At 38.4% G+C, this 17,426-nt stretch overlaps 5 protein-coding genes across 5 annotated transcripts; 4 read left to right on the top strand and 1 right to left on the bottom strand.

Annotated features, from left to right (window-relative positions):
- Positions 1 to 36: 36 nt before the first annotated feature.
- Positions 37 to 2,543, top strand: LOC105273325 (uncharacterized). The gene is made up of 8 exons (XM_011315694.1): positions 37 to 60; positions 175 to 408; positions 481 to 633; positions 904 to 1,034; positions 1,091 to 1,223; positions 1,300 to 1,422; positions 1,535 to 1,618; positions 1,686 to 2,543. Exons 2-8 carry the CDS (start codon positions 282 to 284, stop codon positions 2,081 to 2,083), a joined length of 1,149 nt encoding a protein of 382 aa, XP_011313996.1. The 5' UTR covers positions 37 to 60; positions 175 to 281; the 3' UTR covers positions 2,084 to 2,543.
- A 274-nt stretch (positions 2,544 to 2,817) lies between these two features.
- Positions 2,818 to 4,465, bottom strand: Su(P) (prostaglandin E synthase Su(P)). Its single transcript, XM_011315693.1, has 5 exons — positions 4,156 to 4,465; positions 4,005 to 4,079; positions 3,493 to 3,827; positions 3,302 to 3,413; positions 2,818 to 3,225 (listed from the first exon to the last, which is right to left on the bottom strand). Exons 1-5 carry the CDS (start codon positions 4,441 to 4,443, stop codon positions 2,863 to 2,865), a joined length of 1,173 nt encoding a protein of 390 aa, XP_011313995.1. The 5' UTR covers positions 4,444 to 4,465; the 3' UTR covers positions 2,818 to 2,862.
- Positions 4,466 to 4,514: 49 nt separating this feature from the next.
- DUBAI (Deubiquitinating apoptotic inhibitor) lies at positions 4,515 to 8,599 on the top strand. The gene is made up of 3 exons (XM_011315691.1): positions 4,515 to 6,303; positions 6,380 to 6,600; positions 6,690 to 8,599. The coding sequence occupies exons 1-3, from the start codon at positions 4,829 to 4,831 to the stop codon at positions 7,631 to 7,633; spliced, it is 2,640 nt and encodes an 879-aa protein (XP_011313993.1). The 5' UTR covers positions 4,515 to 4,828; the 3' UTR covers positions 7,634 to 8,599.
- Positions 8,600 to 10,103: 1,504 nt separating this feature from the next.
- Positions 10,104 to 12,202, top strand: LOC105273538 (facilitated trehalose transporter Tret1-like). Its single transcript, XM_011316033.1, has 2 exons — positions 10,104 to 10,394; positions 11,117 to 12,202. The coding sequence occupies exons 1-2, from the start codon at positions 10,104 to 10,106 to the stop codon at positions 12,200 to 12,202; spliced, it is 1,377 nt and encodes a 458-aa protein (XP_011314335.1).
- A 2,055-nt stretch (positions 12,203 to 14,257) lies between these two features.
- LOC105273322 (facilitated trehalose transporter Tret1) lies at positions 14,258 to 17,259 on the top strand. The gene is made up of 3 exons (XM_011315690.1): positions 14,258 to 14,317; positions 14,619 to 14,881; positions 14,946 to 17,259. The coding sequence occupies exons 1-3, from the start codon at positions 14,290 to 14,292 to the stop codon at positions 16,014 to 16,016; spliced, it is 1,362 nt and encodes a 453-aa protein (XP_011313992.1). The 5' UTR covers positions 14,258 to 14,289; the 3' UTR covers positions 16,017 to 17,259.
- The last annotated feature ends 167 nt before the right edge of the window (positions 17,260 to 17,426 follow it).

Here is a 17,426-nt window from a genome sequence, read left to right as displayed (position 1 = left end):
TGCGCTAACAAAAAATGAAAAGAATTTATAAATATTGGAAATTTGAGGAAATAAAATAACGTGAGTTAAACGAACAAACAAAAATTGCTCAATGAACGAAGTGATTAGTTATCTGTACTTGCGGTACTCAAAGTACCGTTACCCAAATTATCGTCTCATTACTAAATTCTTCAGAAGGAGAGTCGCTAATTGTGACGATTGTTGTGCAAATAATTCCCGTTATCTGAATTTGCTGAGACAACTGAAGAGGATGTCATTATATCTTCTCAGAGACGATCGAGATGTTGGGATTGATTTTCAGTTTTGTTATTATCATAACGACAATTGTTTCCGGTGAGGCCACGACCTGGACACCATCCCTGGGGGATGATAACACGTCAGAAATAAGGGAGCATCGCCAGGGAAGATGTAAGTTCTGACGAATCCATCCCTCGGGGATAATTCCACCTGCATTGTCTTATCATTCGTTTAATTCTGCAGTTTTCCCACTGTTCAGTGTTGTACGCTTCGCAAACTCCGAGTGTTTCGGTTCCAATTCGTTCAATGGTACTTGTTTTACGAAGAGAGAGTGCTCAAAGTACGGCGGAAATCCCTCGGGATCTTGCGCTACTAATTTAGGAGTTTGCTGCACTTGTAAGTGCAATTACATTATGATTAAACATAAGTGCATTTTTTTGCGAGACCAGTTTTCAGCGAAAATCTCGGAACAGAAGGAAGATAATTATATTTTCATATATACCTTTTTTATAGCTCTCATTATTCTCTATGGAAAATGTTTCTACAAAAAAAACGATATCTTCCTTCAATTACGAGATTAGTGGATGAAAACTGGTCACGAAAAAATGCACTCATCCTAGTTTACCATTTCGCTACGAAATTTCGATATTGATTGATGATTTTTAGTTCGAAAAACATGTGGGGCCACTACAAAGATCAACAATACGTACTTTGTTAATGAGGGGTATTACTCTGCTCATACTGGCTCAGAGAGATGTATGATAACAGTTTACCCTTGTACAACGAATGTGTGCCAGGTATGAAAATCGAAATCTTATGGATTAAACGATAAAACAAGTGTTTCTCTCTTCAGTTGAGGATTGAATTTTTGGATTTCAATTTGGCTCAGCCAAACGCCTCCGGAATTTGCGATTTGGATTTCCTACTTGTTACTGGATCTGCTAGAAGAGTCCCAAGGATCTGTGGTGAAAATGTTGGCCAACACAGTGAGTTACAGATTTAATCGTATTATCGAAACAGCCTCATTGAATATTGTAATTATGACAAGTGATTTATCCGCAGTTTATGTGGATTTCAATGGTAATAATCCGATTGCCATTTCGGTGATTACGAATGCCGCGTACAGATTTGCTCGCAAGTGGAATCTGAGACTCCAGCAGATAGCGTGTGACTCTCCATGGCGAGGCAAATTATTTTATTTTATTATTTTCTCGTATTTTCCCGATATTTATTTCCGATAAAAAATTCGATTGTACACAGGAGTCAATTTTTATTCTATTTTTTTTTGTTATTCTAGCCCCCAGTAGTTGCCTGCAGTATTATAAAAGTATTTCTGGTACAGTAATGAGTTTCAATTACGGGACTACAACCAATTCTCGAGGTGAATTATTGAAATAATATAAATGAATAATTTATTCAATCTCGTGTGGTCTATTTTTACGTTCCAGTTCCAGCAACATTGCCTTTTGGCACAAGACAATTACAGAATTTAAATTACAAAATCTGCGTTCGTCCAGCCTTGGGGTACTGTACGATAGAGTGGTCACAACCAGATACAACTTCATTCACAGTTTCTGGGGATTCTGGACTGATCACTGGAGCCGCTGGTGAAGACTTCTCTGAGGAAGGCCTTGACTGCACCCATAATTACGTCATAATTCCAAATCCCTCGAATTCGACGGGAGCTCGTTACGATACAGATAGATTCTGTGGGAATGGCTTTCAGACTAAGACAAGCGCCTGTTTTATTCTCTACGTCGTAACGAATCCACCACCGAATGAAATGATAGACGTGGAAAATCGAGGATTCACTTTAAATTATCGGCAATTGGCGTGTGAAGTTTGATAATAAAATTCAGCTTTTAACATCTCATTATTTCAGCATCAATAAATTTTTCTCGTGCTCGTATAAAGTGATCGCGTAAAATCACGGAATTTGAAAATAAATGTTTATTAATTCAGGAATGAAATTAATTGAAAAATCATAAAAATGAGAAATAATTCAACTTGTGGAACCATAACAATGATTTATGATTTATCTTTCGTGTACGTGGATTTCAGCAATAATCTCATTACCATCTCAATAAAATTAAAACAAATTAGTTCGCAGGCGAAATGCGAGACTAGCTGATAGCAGATAACTCCTGAGTTGAAGTAGGCGACTCGAAAATTTATGACATCGTCTTAACCAGTTTACGACACTGACGGGAAAATAATTTATTCCAGACCAAGTCTTGTCCAAATAAATCGTTGTTTGAAAATTTCCAAGAGTTAGATTTATTGAATCTGTGAAGAGTAAACTGTTGTACTCCACCCAATAAAAATCCGTTGGCTGATAAAAATAAAAATAAATAATCTTTCTGGTAGTGCAATAATTTTTAATGATGAAACTAGCGCCGTTAATGAAATTTCCGTTTTCATATTCATTCGCAAATATTTTATGAGAATGATAATTGATTTTTCGATAGTTACTCATTAATCACCTCCTCATATAAATCCTCTGCGATATCTTCAGGAGGGTGCTATATACTCATTATTAATCTTAATTAAACCCAATTAACCCCCAATGAAATTCACCCGTTGAGTTGAACAATTTATTTATACCTAATACAGTATACGTCACGGTCACCCTCCCAAAACTGAGCTGCCACTGTGATTCTTCACTCGTTCGGCCATTGCTGAGTACCATATACTCAAATTTGTGTTCTGCAGGGCATCCTTGAAAGCGTCGCAACCCTCGATGCTCCTCAGGATGCCATACACAGCAAGATCTGAGAGATCTGGATTGTTTCCCCCCATGAATTGTCCACCTCTTGCACTGATGGCTTCCAACCATGTGTTTATCTCGTCATACAGAGACTCTCGAACGTCAGTTTTGAGATTGTGTCTCTTCTTGAGACGTTTCCCAATCATCCACATGGCGAGAGCTCCAACATTTATCATCAGGGCTCGCTCCCATGCAGGAAAATATTCCTCCCATCTTCCAACCTGCATGAATAAATTGATAATGATCTGCTAATAAATTTCTAAATAGCACAACGAGGCAGGAGAAGTATTTAAATACCTCTGAGAACCAATTGAAGGTTTGATAGGCCTCTCCCAGTGTCCTGTACACATTTGGGGACAATGTGTGCACAAAAACTTCATCTGCCCATTGTCTCCATTTTCTCTCCTCCCTAAAAAATTACGTCACCACATATTCGAAGGAAAAAAAATATATTGAGAAGGTCGAATATCTAAGTTACGAATACGCACACGATATCGTTGAGTGTTCTGTCTTTCGGAACAGATCCCTGATACATCAGAAAGTATTTATTGACTATTTCCTCTCTGTACCCCTTATCATCATTGACACCAATACTGGGAAAATACGTCGCGAGTTCGTCAATCTTGTGACTCCTGTCATTGAGGTAAGAAGATAGCAGAGACACAATCATGGAGCTGTCATTAAGAGGTCGATATCCCCCGTCTACTTTCGCCAGTAAAATCGGGACTTTTCGGTATTTTGACCATTTTATTTCATTCCGGAGCACGGGATCTACTTCGACAACATCATAGGAGATCCCATAATAATCCAAAAAGGTTCGAACCTGAAAACAAAATTAAAAAAAAGATTGAATATAGATATGATTGCCTTTTTTCAATGGTCATAACTCATTTCTAAGAGAAACACCTACGCCAGACGGAAAACCTAAATTATCACTTGTAATTGAAATTAAAATGGAGTGTTTCACATCTTGTTTCAGGGATATTTATTATATATTTACCTTGCAGCAGAAAGGACAGGTCTGGTACTGGAAAAGAGTGAGTTTCAGCCCGGTGGAGTCCACAGAAGATAAGACCTGGGGATCAATCCAAAGAATGACATCCATTGACAAATTTGAAAAATAAAAAAATGGTAGTGAATGAATTGTGTACTTGTCTTGAAGCCGGTATAGGAGGTTTATATTTGAGAATTTCTGTGGCAATCTGGTGTCCCTCCATCTCGAGATGCTTCCTATCCCGTTCAATTTTCTGAAAGGCATAACCTGCACCGATTGCACCACCAACAGCAGCACTGATTAAACAAGTCTTCAAAATTCCCCTCGTGGGTTTTGGCTCCTGGACAACAGTGCGAAATGCCCTGACAAGGTTATCCTCCCACAATCCGGTGTTTTTCAAGGATAAATGTCTGGATGCCCTGGAGAATCGACACAATACAGCCATGTTTGAAAATTAGTGAACTCAATGGACCGATAAAAAAATATAAAAAACCACCAGCAGATGGCTGATACCTTAAATTCTTGTTTTGTCCCACAAACGCCCGATGGCATCGACGGAATCTTCTCCCGTTATTTCCATTTATTTTGTGAAAATGGTGAAAATATATATGTAACAATAGAAATCTCCGTTTGTGTTGGTCTGATGAATGATGCGCGTGAATTGAGAGCGATTGGGGGTCTCAGGTTTATTCAATCCGGTACATTCTCTTGTCATTCAAGTTGAGGTTAAAAGTAGTGAAAACAAGAGACAAAGAATCCTTGACAAACCGTTAATTGAATTATTTTTTTTTTTGAAAATAAATTTGTCGAGATTCAGAAGCATTGTAACAATGGAGTGTGATCCACCAATCCCAGATTTTGCCGAGTGTCTCCTTCAAATTGTATCAGGTACGCCTGCTGAGGTGTGTCAAGGATGGGTTAATCTACGACAACTCAACGAGGAAGTGCGAAAAGACATTGACCTCAGGGATGTTAAAGGAATAATAAAAATGATTGTGGACAGGAGTATCACAAATGTCACTCAAATTCCCAAACTACTCGTGTTTTTTTCTACTCGCCTCAAGATAAATCCTTTTGAGGCTAACGTTGACAACAATTACACACTGTTCTTGAAAAACACAGGTGGCAATGATATATCTCTACTGGCTGACATCGTCGAGGTGCTCACCGAGCACGACACTATTTATTTGTCCACGTTCATGGGTAATCTGAAATTCTGCGAGGCTATTGTCACATGTCTTGCCGAATTTCAAATGCCACCTGAGAGTACTGCTATTAAAAAATGGAAGGAGAGCTCCTTGAGGATTCAGAACAACATCAAGATCATCTGCAATCGTTTCGACAGGGACAACAGTGAAAATTTGAAAATCACGTGTATAAAGACACTTTATAAAATAATAGAAGACCTTGAACGTAACTCATTACCTGGTGCAGCACTTGTTATTATTCTCCAGCTGATGGAGAATCAGGAGGCAATACAATCGGCTGTTCAGTTCATAGTATCAAACACTCATAATGACCATAATTTGGAGAGAGCCCTGAAGACCCTCTGCACGTGGTTGTCCCACTGGTTGAAGGATGATTGTCTCAGTCGCTGGATATCAGCATTCATCAAAGCCCTCGAGGATAAGAAAAAGTATTCTGTACTCAACAGGATTGCTGACGATTGCCTTCCGATGACAATTCAACGGTTAAAAATACCAATAGCACGTCCACACAGCTTAGCCCTTTTTTTTTGTTTACTCCATAAGCAGAGTACACCTGCCTTGTTTCACAGAGTCATCAAAGACATTGAGCATGTGTTAATGATATTGAGCAATGATTCTTCGGAAGCGGCAAAAAAAATTACACAGAGCGTTGTCGATTGTACGAAGGCACTGATGATGAGGTTCCCCTGTCATCCGATTTACGAATCACTCGAGAAATGTTTGCCAGTTAAACCGAGAATGAGTGTCGTCGATCTGATACTCGGTAAATCGCTGTGGCAGGAGGAGACTAGAAATGATGTGCAAAATATTCTTTTTATTAATGAGGGTAAAGTTGGTCTTACGAATTTGGGAAATACTTGTTACATGAACAGTGTACTTCAAGCACTTGTCATGACGAGACAGTTTTGCCACGAAGTGATAAGTTATAAACCATCGGCCGACACTAATGCCAACGTTATACTACGGAAATTGCAGAACTTGTTTGCCCTTTTGTTGTACTCTAAGAGAAGGACACTGTCTCCAACTGAAGTTCTCCAGGCGTCCAGGCCGTCGTATTTTACTCCGGGACAGCAGCAGGATAGCTCTGAATTTCTCTGGTTAATAAAAAAAAACAAATATTATTACCTCGTTTCTGTTACTATGTTAATTCAACTTGATGGTTCACTTTTGCAGTCATCTTCTCGACGTCATGTACGAGCAGGAGAAGTCACATCCACCCCAGTCTGATGATCTGGAGATGAAGATTCTTAAGTCGACGCCGGAGGAGCAGGACGTGGAGGATATGAATGTTGAATCAGAGGACCGTGGGATTAAAAGGTGGATTACAGAGGGAGATCTTACAGAGGGAACGCCACTCGAGAGAAAAACTCAGTCGCTTGCAGATTTTTCTGATGGTAAAATTATTTATCAATTCCATATTATCCGTAGAAGAAATTATTTTCCTGAACTTAAAAAGAAATAAATTTTAATGCTGTGCCTGCAGGTGACGATTTAGCACAAACACCTCAACTGAGTGACTCCCACTCGGACTCAACAGACAGTGGAATTCAATCAGTGGGTGGTGAAGACTCGTCGACTCCGAATTTAGTGCATCGTGTCTTCGGTGGTGAATCCAAAATTACGTATCAGTGTGCCCAATGCGACACAAGCTCCCACAACACCGATAAATTTCGCGACCTGCAGTTATGCTTCCCCGAGGAGATCCAGGAGACAACAGAGGTCTCAGTTCAAGACCTTATAAACTACTACTTAGCCCCCGAGAACTTGACTGGCGATAACAAATACCGCTGTGACAAATGTATGAAACTGTGCGACGCCCAGAGGATCATAAAACTTTTGCGTGCCCCAGCCCACCTAATACTCACCCTGAAGCACTTCCATTACGACACGGAGAGTCGTTTGCGCACGAAATTGAGACACAAAGTCAGATACGACGAGAAAATTCAACTGAACGTTTCGACGCCAATATCAAACGAGACAGAGACGTATCAGCTGTACGCAGCAGTCGTTCATTCTGGTTACAGTATGGATTATGGTCACTATTTTACGTACGCAAGTGATTCGAAACAAAATTGGTACAAATTCAATGACAGTTATGTCTACAAAACACCCCTGGATGAGTTCAAGAGCCTAGAGCCACCAGACACACCTTATATACTTTTTTACGAAAAAGTTACAAAGACTGAGGGAATTTACGAGGACGATAAGCCTGAATTAGCTACTTTGAGTAAACACATACAGGATTTAGTGGAGAGGGATATTCATGCTTACGACGAGGAGCTGAGAAAGCAGGAGGAGAAGAAAAAGTGTCAGCGTGGACGCCATATATCTCTTCTCAGACGAAATGACAATTCAGATGATGAGAATCCACCTCCAAGCAGTTGTCGTGGGGCTATCGACATGCAGACCAATCAATTCTTATTTTAACTCACTAAATTCAGTTGATGGAATGTAATTAACAATTATTTTACTGTTTCCTTTCACTTAATCGCCCATCGATCGCTATTTTTTCTCATTTATTCATGTACGTGCGCGGTGGTTGTGGTTGAATCCTTCATTGTGTCAAGATATTTATCGTTTATTTATCTATTGGGCATTGGCGTATATAAATACATGGACTTATTGACCGGCCAAAATTTCTCGAGCTTCCGTGGTGTATCGCTCCGTATTGGCTGTGTTCTTCGTATTTGTGGGGAACGTTTGTTATTTCAATAGCACGTACATGTCGTATGAACATCATCAGTAACTGTTGATTAGAAAATATGGGGGAATTGAAGGAATAGGGATGAGTAATTATTCGTTTTACTCTCATCGCGGTTTATACCTGTAGAGAAATTCATTAGTTCATTAAGCCAATTAAACAAATTCGTAATAAAACATAATTTATTTATTATACTTTTTGAATTATATCATACATTATGAGACACCATTGAACTCTTTATGTCCATCGTTTATGCTTGTCTGGATGGAGAATACAGAAAAATCATAAATATTGAGAGTAGATAAAAAATTTATTATTGGTAATTTTAATTATATATGGATAAAAGGACATGTGTGCTTTAAAATTGAAAGAATGAAAAGTGTTTTCATAGGTGTATATAGCTATGTCTAAAAACGTCTATTAAAATGAAAAATTAGAAAAAGCAACGGAAAAAAATCATTAAACGTGTTGGGAAATCTGTGATAAATTTTTACTCGCATTGCTAATTAACGGTGTTTCACTTCGATACAGTATTCAGATAATTGAATGAATTTTGAGATAAATATGGAACATGCAATAATAGGTGTATTTCCTCGCCAATCAAATTAATGTCAAACTGCTGTGTTCCATTTGTTCTGTTTTATTATTTACTCAGTCAGGCATCGTGTAAATTAAAAGTTTCAATAAAAAAAAGGTACCATTGAAGGAATACTAGTATCCGTGCATAATTTTCTCGACAACTTCTTCAATTAATTAAATCAATAAAAAATGCATCATTATAAATACAAAAAAGTAGGGGAGGTCGACATGAATGTCTTGATTTTCCATTTTTATTGCGGATTAATCTTCCAGAAGGGCAATTTTTTCTCTTCTTCGGTGGATGTTCTCTCACGATTATCGTTACCCGATTTCCACGTCTCGGATTTTCAAGTATTCACTCGAGAAGTCGGAATCAGATTAAAGCAACAGGTGCTTCATTCGCACTCGACTGCTCTCTGCTGTCTCATCACATTTGTGAAAAATTTTTTACAATTACGATACCTAGACAGGGTCGAGATACCTCATAAATTGATTCATATAATTCATTACGTGCGCCTCTTTCATCATCAACACCGCGTTAAATCCATTATTCACGGTTCATTATTGAAAACAACGTGTCTATTCATAATGCCGTGCATCTGGATGCCGGATAATTATAATTCGTTTGGGAGAGAAAATTTGAGTAGAGATCAAGTGATTAGTCTCACCCAAAATACGCACGTGTCGCCAAAAATTTTTATCACTAACGAATGTAAGGCAAAAGATAAATATTCCCTTCTACACTACAATTTTTTTCGGTAATATAATTTGTACGCGATAATCTCTATTTGCATTGCAAATAATCTCTTCTGTCAGTGGAGTCACATTTCACTCAGCGCAAACTGTTTAAAATCACTTCAGCTTCTAGTCACTTACCGTTAATTTACGAGAGGGAATTTTATCGTTATGGGGTTTGAAGTCGTATCGCCGGGGAATAAAAAAATCGAGTGGACCCGATTGCGGGGAAAAATAGAAGGAAATTATTAGAGAATAAAAATAGTGTGACTCTCCCATTTATTATCTCGGGAAAATCCGGATTCTCCGGAGAATTCTCAAATCCGTGAATTTTTCTCGTGCTGATACGAAATTTCGGCACTAAATACCAAAATCTCCGACGGTATTATCAAAGACAAACAGAAATTAATTCTACTGCTACATCAAAAGCATTTTTTTTTTAACTTTAAGTTCCGCAAGTAGAGACTTGACTGAAAAATTTTACCGCCATGGCATTTGTGCGCACAAGATAAATTAACCGTAGCACCTGAAACAATATGAAATTCCTGAAACATCATAGGCCAGAAGAAGAAGCTCAAAATGATTTATGAGAATTGTTTCAGCCGTTCTATTTGATAGTCATCCCATGCGTAAATAGACCAATCCTTCCAGCACTTATGCTCGAGCCCACGAAGAATATATTTGCTCTAGTTTGATACCAAGGACAGGTCGTTGTCCCAATAAAAATTATCCAAAAATTGCTTAACAGCATTCCCAAGTGCCTAGTTGAGGTATAAACAACACGTGATCCATATTTGCTGAAGATTTCAGGGAATGATGGCACCGCGTGGCTTCTGGAAGTTATAAAAACCGAATGTACGCTTTACTTTTCTTTAGTCCAAAATGATTCTCTACCTGTCAGCTATCGTTAGTTACCTCGGTATTTTTGCGAGCAGTACCTTTATGGGATGGAGTTCCCCGGTATTACCACTTTATGACAGAGAAGATGCACCTTTTCATCTATCGGGTAGCGAAGGTGCTTGGGTTGCATCAGTCAATCTTCTTGGAGCAGCTGTTGGTCCACCAGTTTGTCTCCTGTTTGCTCATTCCGTTGGAAGAAAAACTCTCCTAATTTTCAGTGTTCTCCCCTATGTCATAGGATGCATCGCCATTGCATTTGCAACATCCGTTTATGTGAGTATGTCCACTTATTCCATCGAATTTCGATTCCACAGAATAAAATTTAATAAAAATACAAAATTAAATAATTTTTCAAAAATCCAAATGTTCAAAACGTATTTCTCTCTGAATAACACAGCATTCAATCAATTCTCATCCAGTCAGATAAAAATAGATTGAATATTTCTCCGATCTCTCAGTATTTACGGAATTTTATGAAATCAATTTTTAATGTATAAAAAATACAATACATTACAATACAATACAAAAAATACAATACAATACAATACAATACAATACAAAAAATACAATAAATTGAAATCAATTTTTAATGTATAAAAAATACCAGTGAAACGATGCGGTCGGTGTTTTTTCTTATCCCATGGCTCTCCCCTGTGTGCCCCTGGAGGAATGATAATGATCCAATGGGGATAAGAATGATTTAGTTACATCCTTGAATATAAAAGAAATCTCGTATCAACTTGGCTGAAATGTATTGGTGTTAAGGACCAGGGGAGACTTATCTCATGAACAGTAGGGGGAAAAAAACAATAGCGTGTGAACTAAAGGGAAGACAATGTAAAAGAAATCTTGAGATTAATTTTTTCTAAGAATTCTGTTATTTAATTATTATATCAAAGCCAAGTAATCATAGCTTAAAAATTCATTCGAGCAAGTAAATCGAAATCACTACGATAATTAATTAACGGATATAATCAATTATTATTTTTCCTCAGTACCTGTATTTTGCGAGATTCATCAGTGGAATGGGTACAGGAACATCAATTTGCGTGATGCCGATGTATCTGGGGGAAATATCACCACCTCACCGTCGAGGCTCGCTCCTGGCATTCATAATAATGTCATCAAGATTGGGAATTCTATTCGCCTACGCAGTGTATCCCTTCGTATCAATAGCCGTTGGTGCAGAGGTGTCGATGATTCTGCCTCTGATATTCGTGGTGTCCTTCGTATTTTTACCAGAGTCCCCATATCACTGGATGCGAAAGGGAAAGAGAGATGCCGCTGCCAAATCCCTGATACGATTACGAGGTACTAAAGACATTCAGGAGGAATTGGATAGGATCGAGACATCGGTTAAAGCTGAAATGGCAAACAGCGGTGGATTTGGTGAGCTTTTGATGGTACCGAGCAATCGTACTTCTTTATTCGTCAGTGTTATCCTGGGGATGATTCAACAGTTGTCTGGGAGTCAAGCCATAATGCTGTATGCACAGAAAATATTCGATGCTGCGAATTTTGCGATTGAGGGAAAGTACATGGCGATTATTGTGGGTGTTGTACAGCTGATATTCACTGGTCTCTGTGGTTTTATGGTCGATCATTATGGGCGTCGTCCACTGCTTCTGTCCTCGACAATTGGATCCCTCATATCGACCGTTATTATTGCTGCTTACTTTCATCTCAAGCACTTGGCTATCGATACTTCTCACATCGAGTGGCTACCAGCAGCTGGATGTCTATTGTACGTTGTATTTTATTCTCTCGGTCTCGCACCACTTCCCACAGCAATGACTGGCGAGCTTTTCCCAACCAATACTAAATCCATCGGTTGTGCAACCGCTGTTTTCTGCACGTACATCGTTGGATTTGGGGTTGGCAAAGTTTATCAGATTATTTGTGATTCGGTGGGAACACACGTTGGATTTTGGATATTCGCTGGGTGCAATGTCGCTGGTATTATTTATATTTATTTCTTCGTACCGGAAACCAAGGGAAAGACTCTTCAGGAGATCCAGGAGGATTTGAATCGCAGACAGAGTATTGTCTCGATTAAAAATGATACGTGGGCTGCTGGTTGAATTATTTGGCATTGATTTGTATCGGGGCTTGTCGGGGGAGGTCTTCAGACTCTTTGGCAATTACCCTGGATTCGATAGCAACCAGATGATGAGTCTGTGGATTGAATTTGCGTGGATAAATGGACGAAGAAAAATCAGGGCTCACCCTGGATTAGGGAACGGCGGCGGAGTAGGGTGCGGCATGTTAGGGAGAGTTTAATATTCTACGGGTCATGTGAAAAACTTTTCCCCACTGGGTTGAGGATTTATTTATCATTCTGCTCTCGTTCATTATGGAATTGAGTTTGAGGTGCACGAGAGGTGGCTATTGCACACAGTGAAGGGCGCGTGATAATATAATTGAGAGAGTTCATCGCTGGTAATTTGATTGACGGACTTATGAACGTATTGCGACAATTGGGAATATTTTTCTAATAATTATTCTCGAGGTTATTGTAATAGCTTCTTAGAAAATACTAAAAACAAGAATCAACTGTGCAAACAGTTGCATCTATTTTTGATTCCTAAATTTTTAAGTGGAACGCAAACATTGATAACAAAATTCTTGTTAAAAACATCATTTCATTGACATCTGACAATCGCATCGTCTGAAATAATTCAATTTTTTGAATGCCTAGGAATTTTTGTGGGCCTTGATAATTTTTAAATTGATACGCAATATACGAATGCCTTCAGACGCCAAACAAGTGTTCAATGTAGATAAAATTCGGGAAAAATATTCGTTATTGTTTGTTTATAATTATGTCATGTAAAATGGATTACGCGGTTGTAGATTGGAGAAACAGGACTTTATTATTTTTTTTCTAGAAAGAATAAAATAATGAAACATTGCAGTGGGAAAAATAATCCCCGAAAAACCCCTCGGGTTTCAGAACGCATTTGATATTCAGTCGACATCTCCTGCAAGCCACTGATTGTGTCAAATTTCGTTGGGAAATCGCTGGGGCAAGCGCTCTAAAATCCCCAAATTGCGAAACTCACCGTGTGATTTGCAAATCAATTAATCTACGAAAAAGAACAGATGCAAAAAAAAAATGTATTAATACCGCACGCCGTACGTCTGTATTTATTGTTTAGATATGATTTTTAATCCTCTTCTGATCAATGAGTGACAGAATTAAACAATAATTAATGTAATTAAATTAATTAGTAATCGTTACGATCTAGCCTAAATTTGTACAATTTTGTAAAATAAAACTGATTTAAGAGTGATTTTGTAATAAAAATTTTGGAAATACTTCCGTCTCTTGTTTTTCAATTGAGAATTTTTTGGATAAAAATAGAATTCGCGTCTGTCGGCTGTCACACATGCGCCAACACATGTTCCAATGCAAACAATTACAGTAGTAAACAATAAAATAAAAAATCAGGGATCATTATTGCTGAATAAATTCGATACACTAAAAGAGGCGCAAACCGCGCGTGTCATTACGTTGCTGATTAATTTTCAGATTTTCCTCTCTCAAACTGGGGAAAGATCTACCCTCGTAGTTGCCTCGCAACACTTTAATGACAGATCGTTTCCTGGATGGAATGAACTTCAACGATTCTGTCCTACTTTTATGATGACATAGTACGAACACGCGTTAATTGAATTGACGTGGATAAATAACCGGTACCCCCCGCGAAACTTGTGAAATCTTTCTCGTCATGATTACCACGAGACTTTGAGATTGCGTACTATTTTCTGGGGTAATGCGGAGGTGAAAACTCTGGGAGACATTCATGAAAAGTCGATGATGAAACTGGAGCAGATGAATTCCTCATCAAGATGGCCCGTGCATGACGTAAATTATTTTAGATCAGAGATGTGATATTTTACTAGTCTTGATTGGATGGTTTCAGTGGAATTCCGGCCACTGGGCAAGTGTTTTTTTTTCTTAATCAAATATTAACTCCCCCCGCATTACAATGGATCCCTCCAACTACAAGATCACGCCGAATTTAATTGGCTATTCATCCAATCCCACGTACAGTTTCAACAGCACATGATAAAACTGTGATAAAATCCTGTTAACTCCTCAGCGTATTTGCTCAATGAATTCATATTAAGACCGTCAATTGAGAAGAAAACTTTCCTGTCAACGATGTGGCTTTACGCAGCAGCAATTGCCGGTTAGTTTTGTCGTGTAATGCCATAATATTCAGTGTTGTGATTTGTTTCCCGTGTTTTACAACTGAGAAACAATTCCTGCAGACCAATTAAACGAGTGTACAATTTTCCGAATTTTTCTGTCACATCCGCAAGTTTTTTTTATATTGGCGACTTTTTGATACATCAATTCTTCGATAACATTCATGACGATCAGAATGTCTGATAGGATAAACAAATTTCGGAATAAATCCAGAAGTGTTTTGAATAGTGATGGCCTGAGAATATTTTCCTTATCTTCTTATCAGTCTATTTGTATTTCAGGCTACATCGGTATATTTGCTGGTAGTACTCCGTACGGTTGGAGTTCTCCAGTTCTACCTCTGTACGATGAAGAAAATTCACCATTAACCATCACGGAGGACGAGGGTGCCTGGATAGCCTCAGCCTTCATGCTGGGTAACGCGATAGGTCCTCTGATGTCACTGGTGATATCCCACCTGACAGGAAGAAAAACACTGCTGATAGCAGCAAGTCTTCCCTGGTTTATTGGCTGGACGATGATAATATTCGCTCGTTCTCCATGGGTAATTCCATTGATCCAAATAAATAAATAAATAAATAGAAGCCGATCCATAATTATCCATTCAGGAACTATTTGTTTCAAGGATCATCTCGGGGACAGGTACAGGTGCGAGTTTCTCAGTTCTACCGATGTACCTGGGTGAAATAGCACCAGCAAATATTCGTGGAATCTTGCTCACCATGATAACCATGTCCCAGCGATTAGCGATTCTCTTCGCGTACGCGATTTATCCATTCGTCTCGATCCAGACGAGTGCTCTGATATCGCTAGTACTTCCGGTTCCCTTCGTCTGCTGCTTCATGTGGCTGCCAGAGTCTCCTTATTATTTGATTCGCTGTGGACGTCATGAAGAGGCCGCTGAATCACTAGCTGCCCTTCGGGGAACTGCCAATGTCCAGACGGAGCTGCAGACCATCAAGAAATCCGTGAAGGTGGAGATGGCCAGCAGTGGTGGACTTCGGGAGCTCTTCTGCGTCCCTGGAAACTGCAAATCCATGAACATCGGTCTTGTTCTCCGGTTGTTCCAGCAGTGCTCTGGTAATCAGGCAATCATGATGTACACTCAGACGATATTTGATCAAGCTAATGTTGGATTGGAAGGAAAATACTTGGCGATTATCATGGGAGTTATCCAGGTACTTGGAACTCTACTCTGCACTTGGTTCGTTGATCGTCAGGGTCGACGACCTGCTCTACTCTTCTCAGCAATTGGCACCATGATATCGACTAGTGCTGTCGCTATTTACTTTCATCTCCAGTACTTCAATGTCAGCACTGATTCCATCGAATGGCTACCCGCCACTGGATGCATGATGTATGTCGTATTTTTTTGCTGTGGATATGCACCACTGCCAACGACAATGAATGGCGAACTCTTTTCAACGAATGTTAAGTCACTTGGGTGTGCCATTAATGTGTCGTTTGCCAATTTCGTTGGATTCCTTGTCGGAAAGTCTTATCAGGTCGTCAGTCAGTCTATCGGGGTTTATGTCGCTTTCTGGATTTTTACGATTGCCAATTTTTGGGGGAGCATTTTTATTTACTTCTGGATACCCGAGACCAAAGGGAAAACTCTACAAGAAATTCAAGAGGAGTTGCATCATAAGAAGGGACAGAATGTTGTGACGTCTTTGTAGAGTTTATCTTTCAAATTTTGTTCTCCACTAGCGCAAATGGCGCATTTCGCGCGCCTGATCTCGCCCATATGGGATGTTGTCATTTGACATCTAAAATCCTAATCTTCAAAGAATTTTGAATATCTAAAAAAATTACCCATAATTTATGTTTTTTTCTTTAATTAAAGTCAAGTGATAAATACAATATTTTTTTTTATGCTAGACAAATCGTTATTTTAGGGCTTTTGGGGCAAGAGAATTCCCACCCCCTAAAAGGGGTTTTTCCTTCTCCCTTGGTAATTAATGGAGATTTTTCTGATATCTCAGCTTCCCGTACTCGTATGAGCGATTTATCTCTCCGTCTTACACGCCATTGATGATTATTTTTAAAGTAATATTGTTTACGATTTAAATAGTTTATGCCATTTTTTAATTGTCCCTTAATTAAAAACAAATGATGAAACGATCGAGTGCGTTTCCGATTGCTTACACAGAAAAAGATAAAACTATCATTGAGTTCTATTTGCAAATAGAGTTTTATGATTAAATCAATCATCATCTCACATTTCACTAGTGATTTATAATTTCGCTAATGAGAGGTAATGAGAGGCAAGTGAATGGATATGAAATCCCGTATGAATACTCCCGGTACTCTGTAATTTCTCAATGTCAGTACTCATCCCTCAAGAAACTTTCCCATCCTTTTCATCAATGACTAATCCTGTGCAGCAGAAAGCGGAAAATTTAATTATAACATTAAAAAACAAATTGAAAGTATAGACACATAATTTTATACATAATCCTGACGCCCCTAGTATTGATTGGAATTTATGAATGAGTTGATCTCACGTAATGCAAGTGAAATTCATTAATATTCATTTAATAATGGAAGTACCTTCGTAATAATCAATTGTATGCTGTACTTTATTTTTTCTAGTGGAGTAATACTAATGAAAAGTCCTCTAATGAGGGAATGAATTAATGAGGAGAATTCGTTGAATAGAACAGTAAATATCGTTAGTAATTATCCGTTAAAAATTATTGAACTAGTTACCCATTAAGTTTGTGCTGGTTGACAACCAAATTTTCATAATCCCCAGAGTTTTCTCTAATTCCCTCTCGGGTTATCGTAATTCCGCGAAAAGCGTGGGCGAGTGAATCGTATTGATGATGAAAATCACGTCCCACATTTATCTATTTATGTTAAATTGCGTACGAATTCAGAAAATATTAAACATGTCATGCACAAATATGATTTTTTTCAATTGACCTAAAACCGATTGAATGCAATTTAAAAAGTAATTACATGCAAGCAATTAACGCAAATCGATTAAAATTCCCGATGAATGTGATTTAAAAAATTTCAGAATAAATTGCCAAATAATTCATAGCAATAAATACATATCAATCGGAATAATTTGTTTCGTAAAT

Source organism: Fopius arisanus, unplaced genomic scaffold (genome assembly GCF_000806365.1).
Source record: "Fopius arisanus strain USDA-PBARC FA_bdor unplaced genomic scaffold, ASM80636v1 scaffold00005, whole genome shotgun sequence".
Classification (NCBI taxonomy): Eukaryota; Metazoa; Arthropoda; class Insecta; order Hymenoptera; family Braconidae; genus Fopius; species Fopius arisanus.
This window is presented reverse-complemented; position numbering and strand designations above follow the sequence as displayed.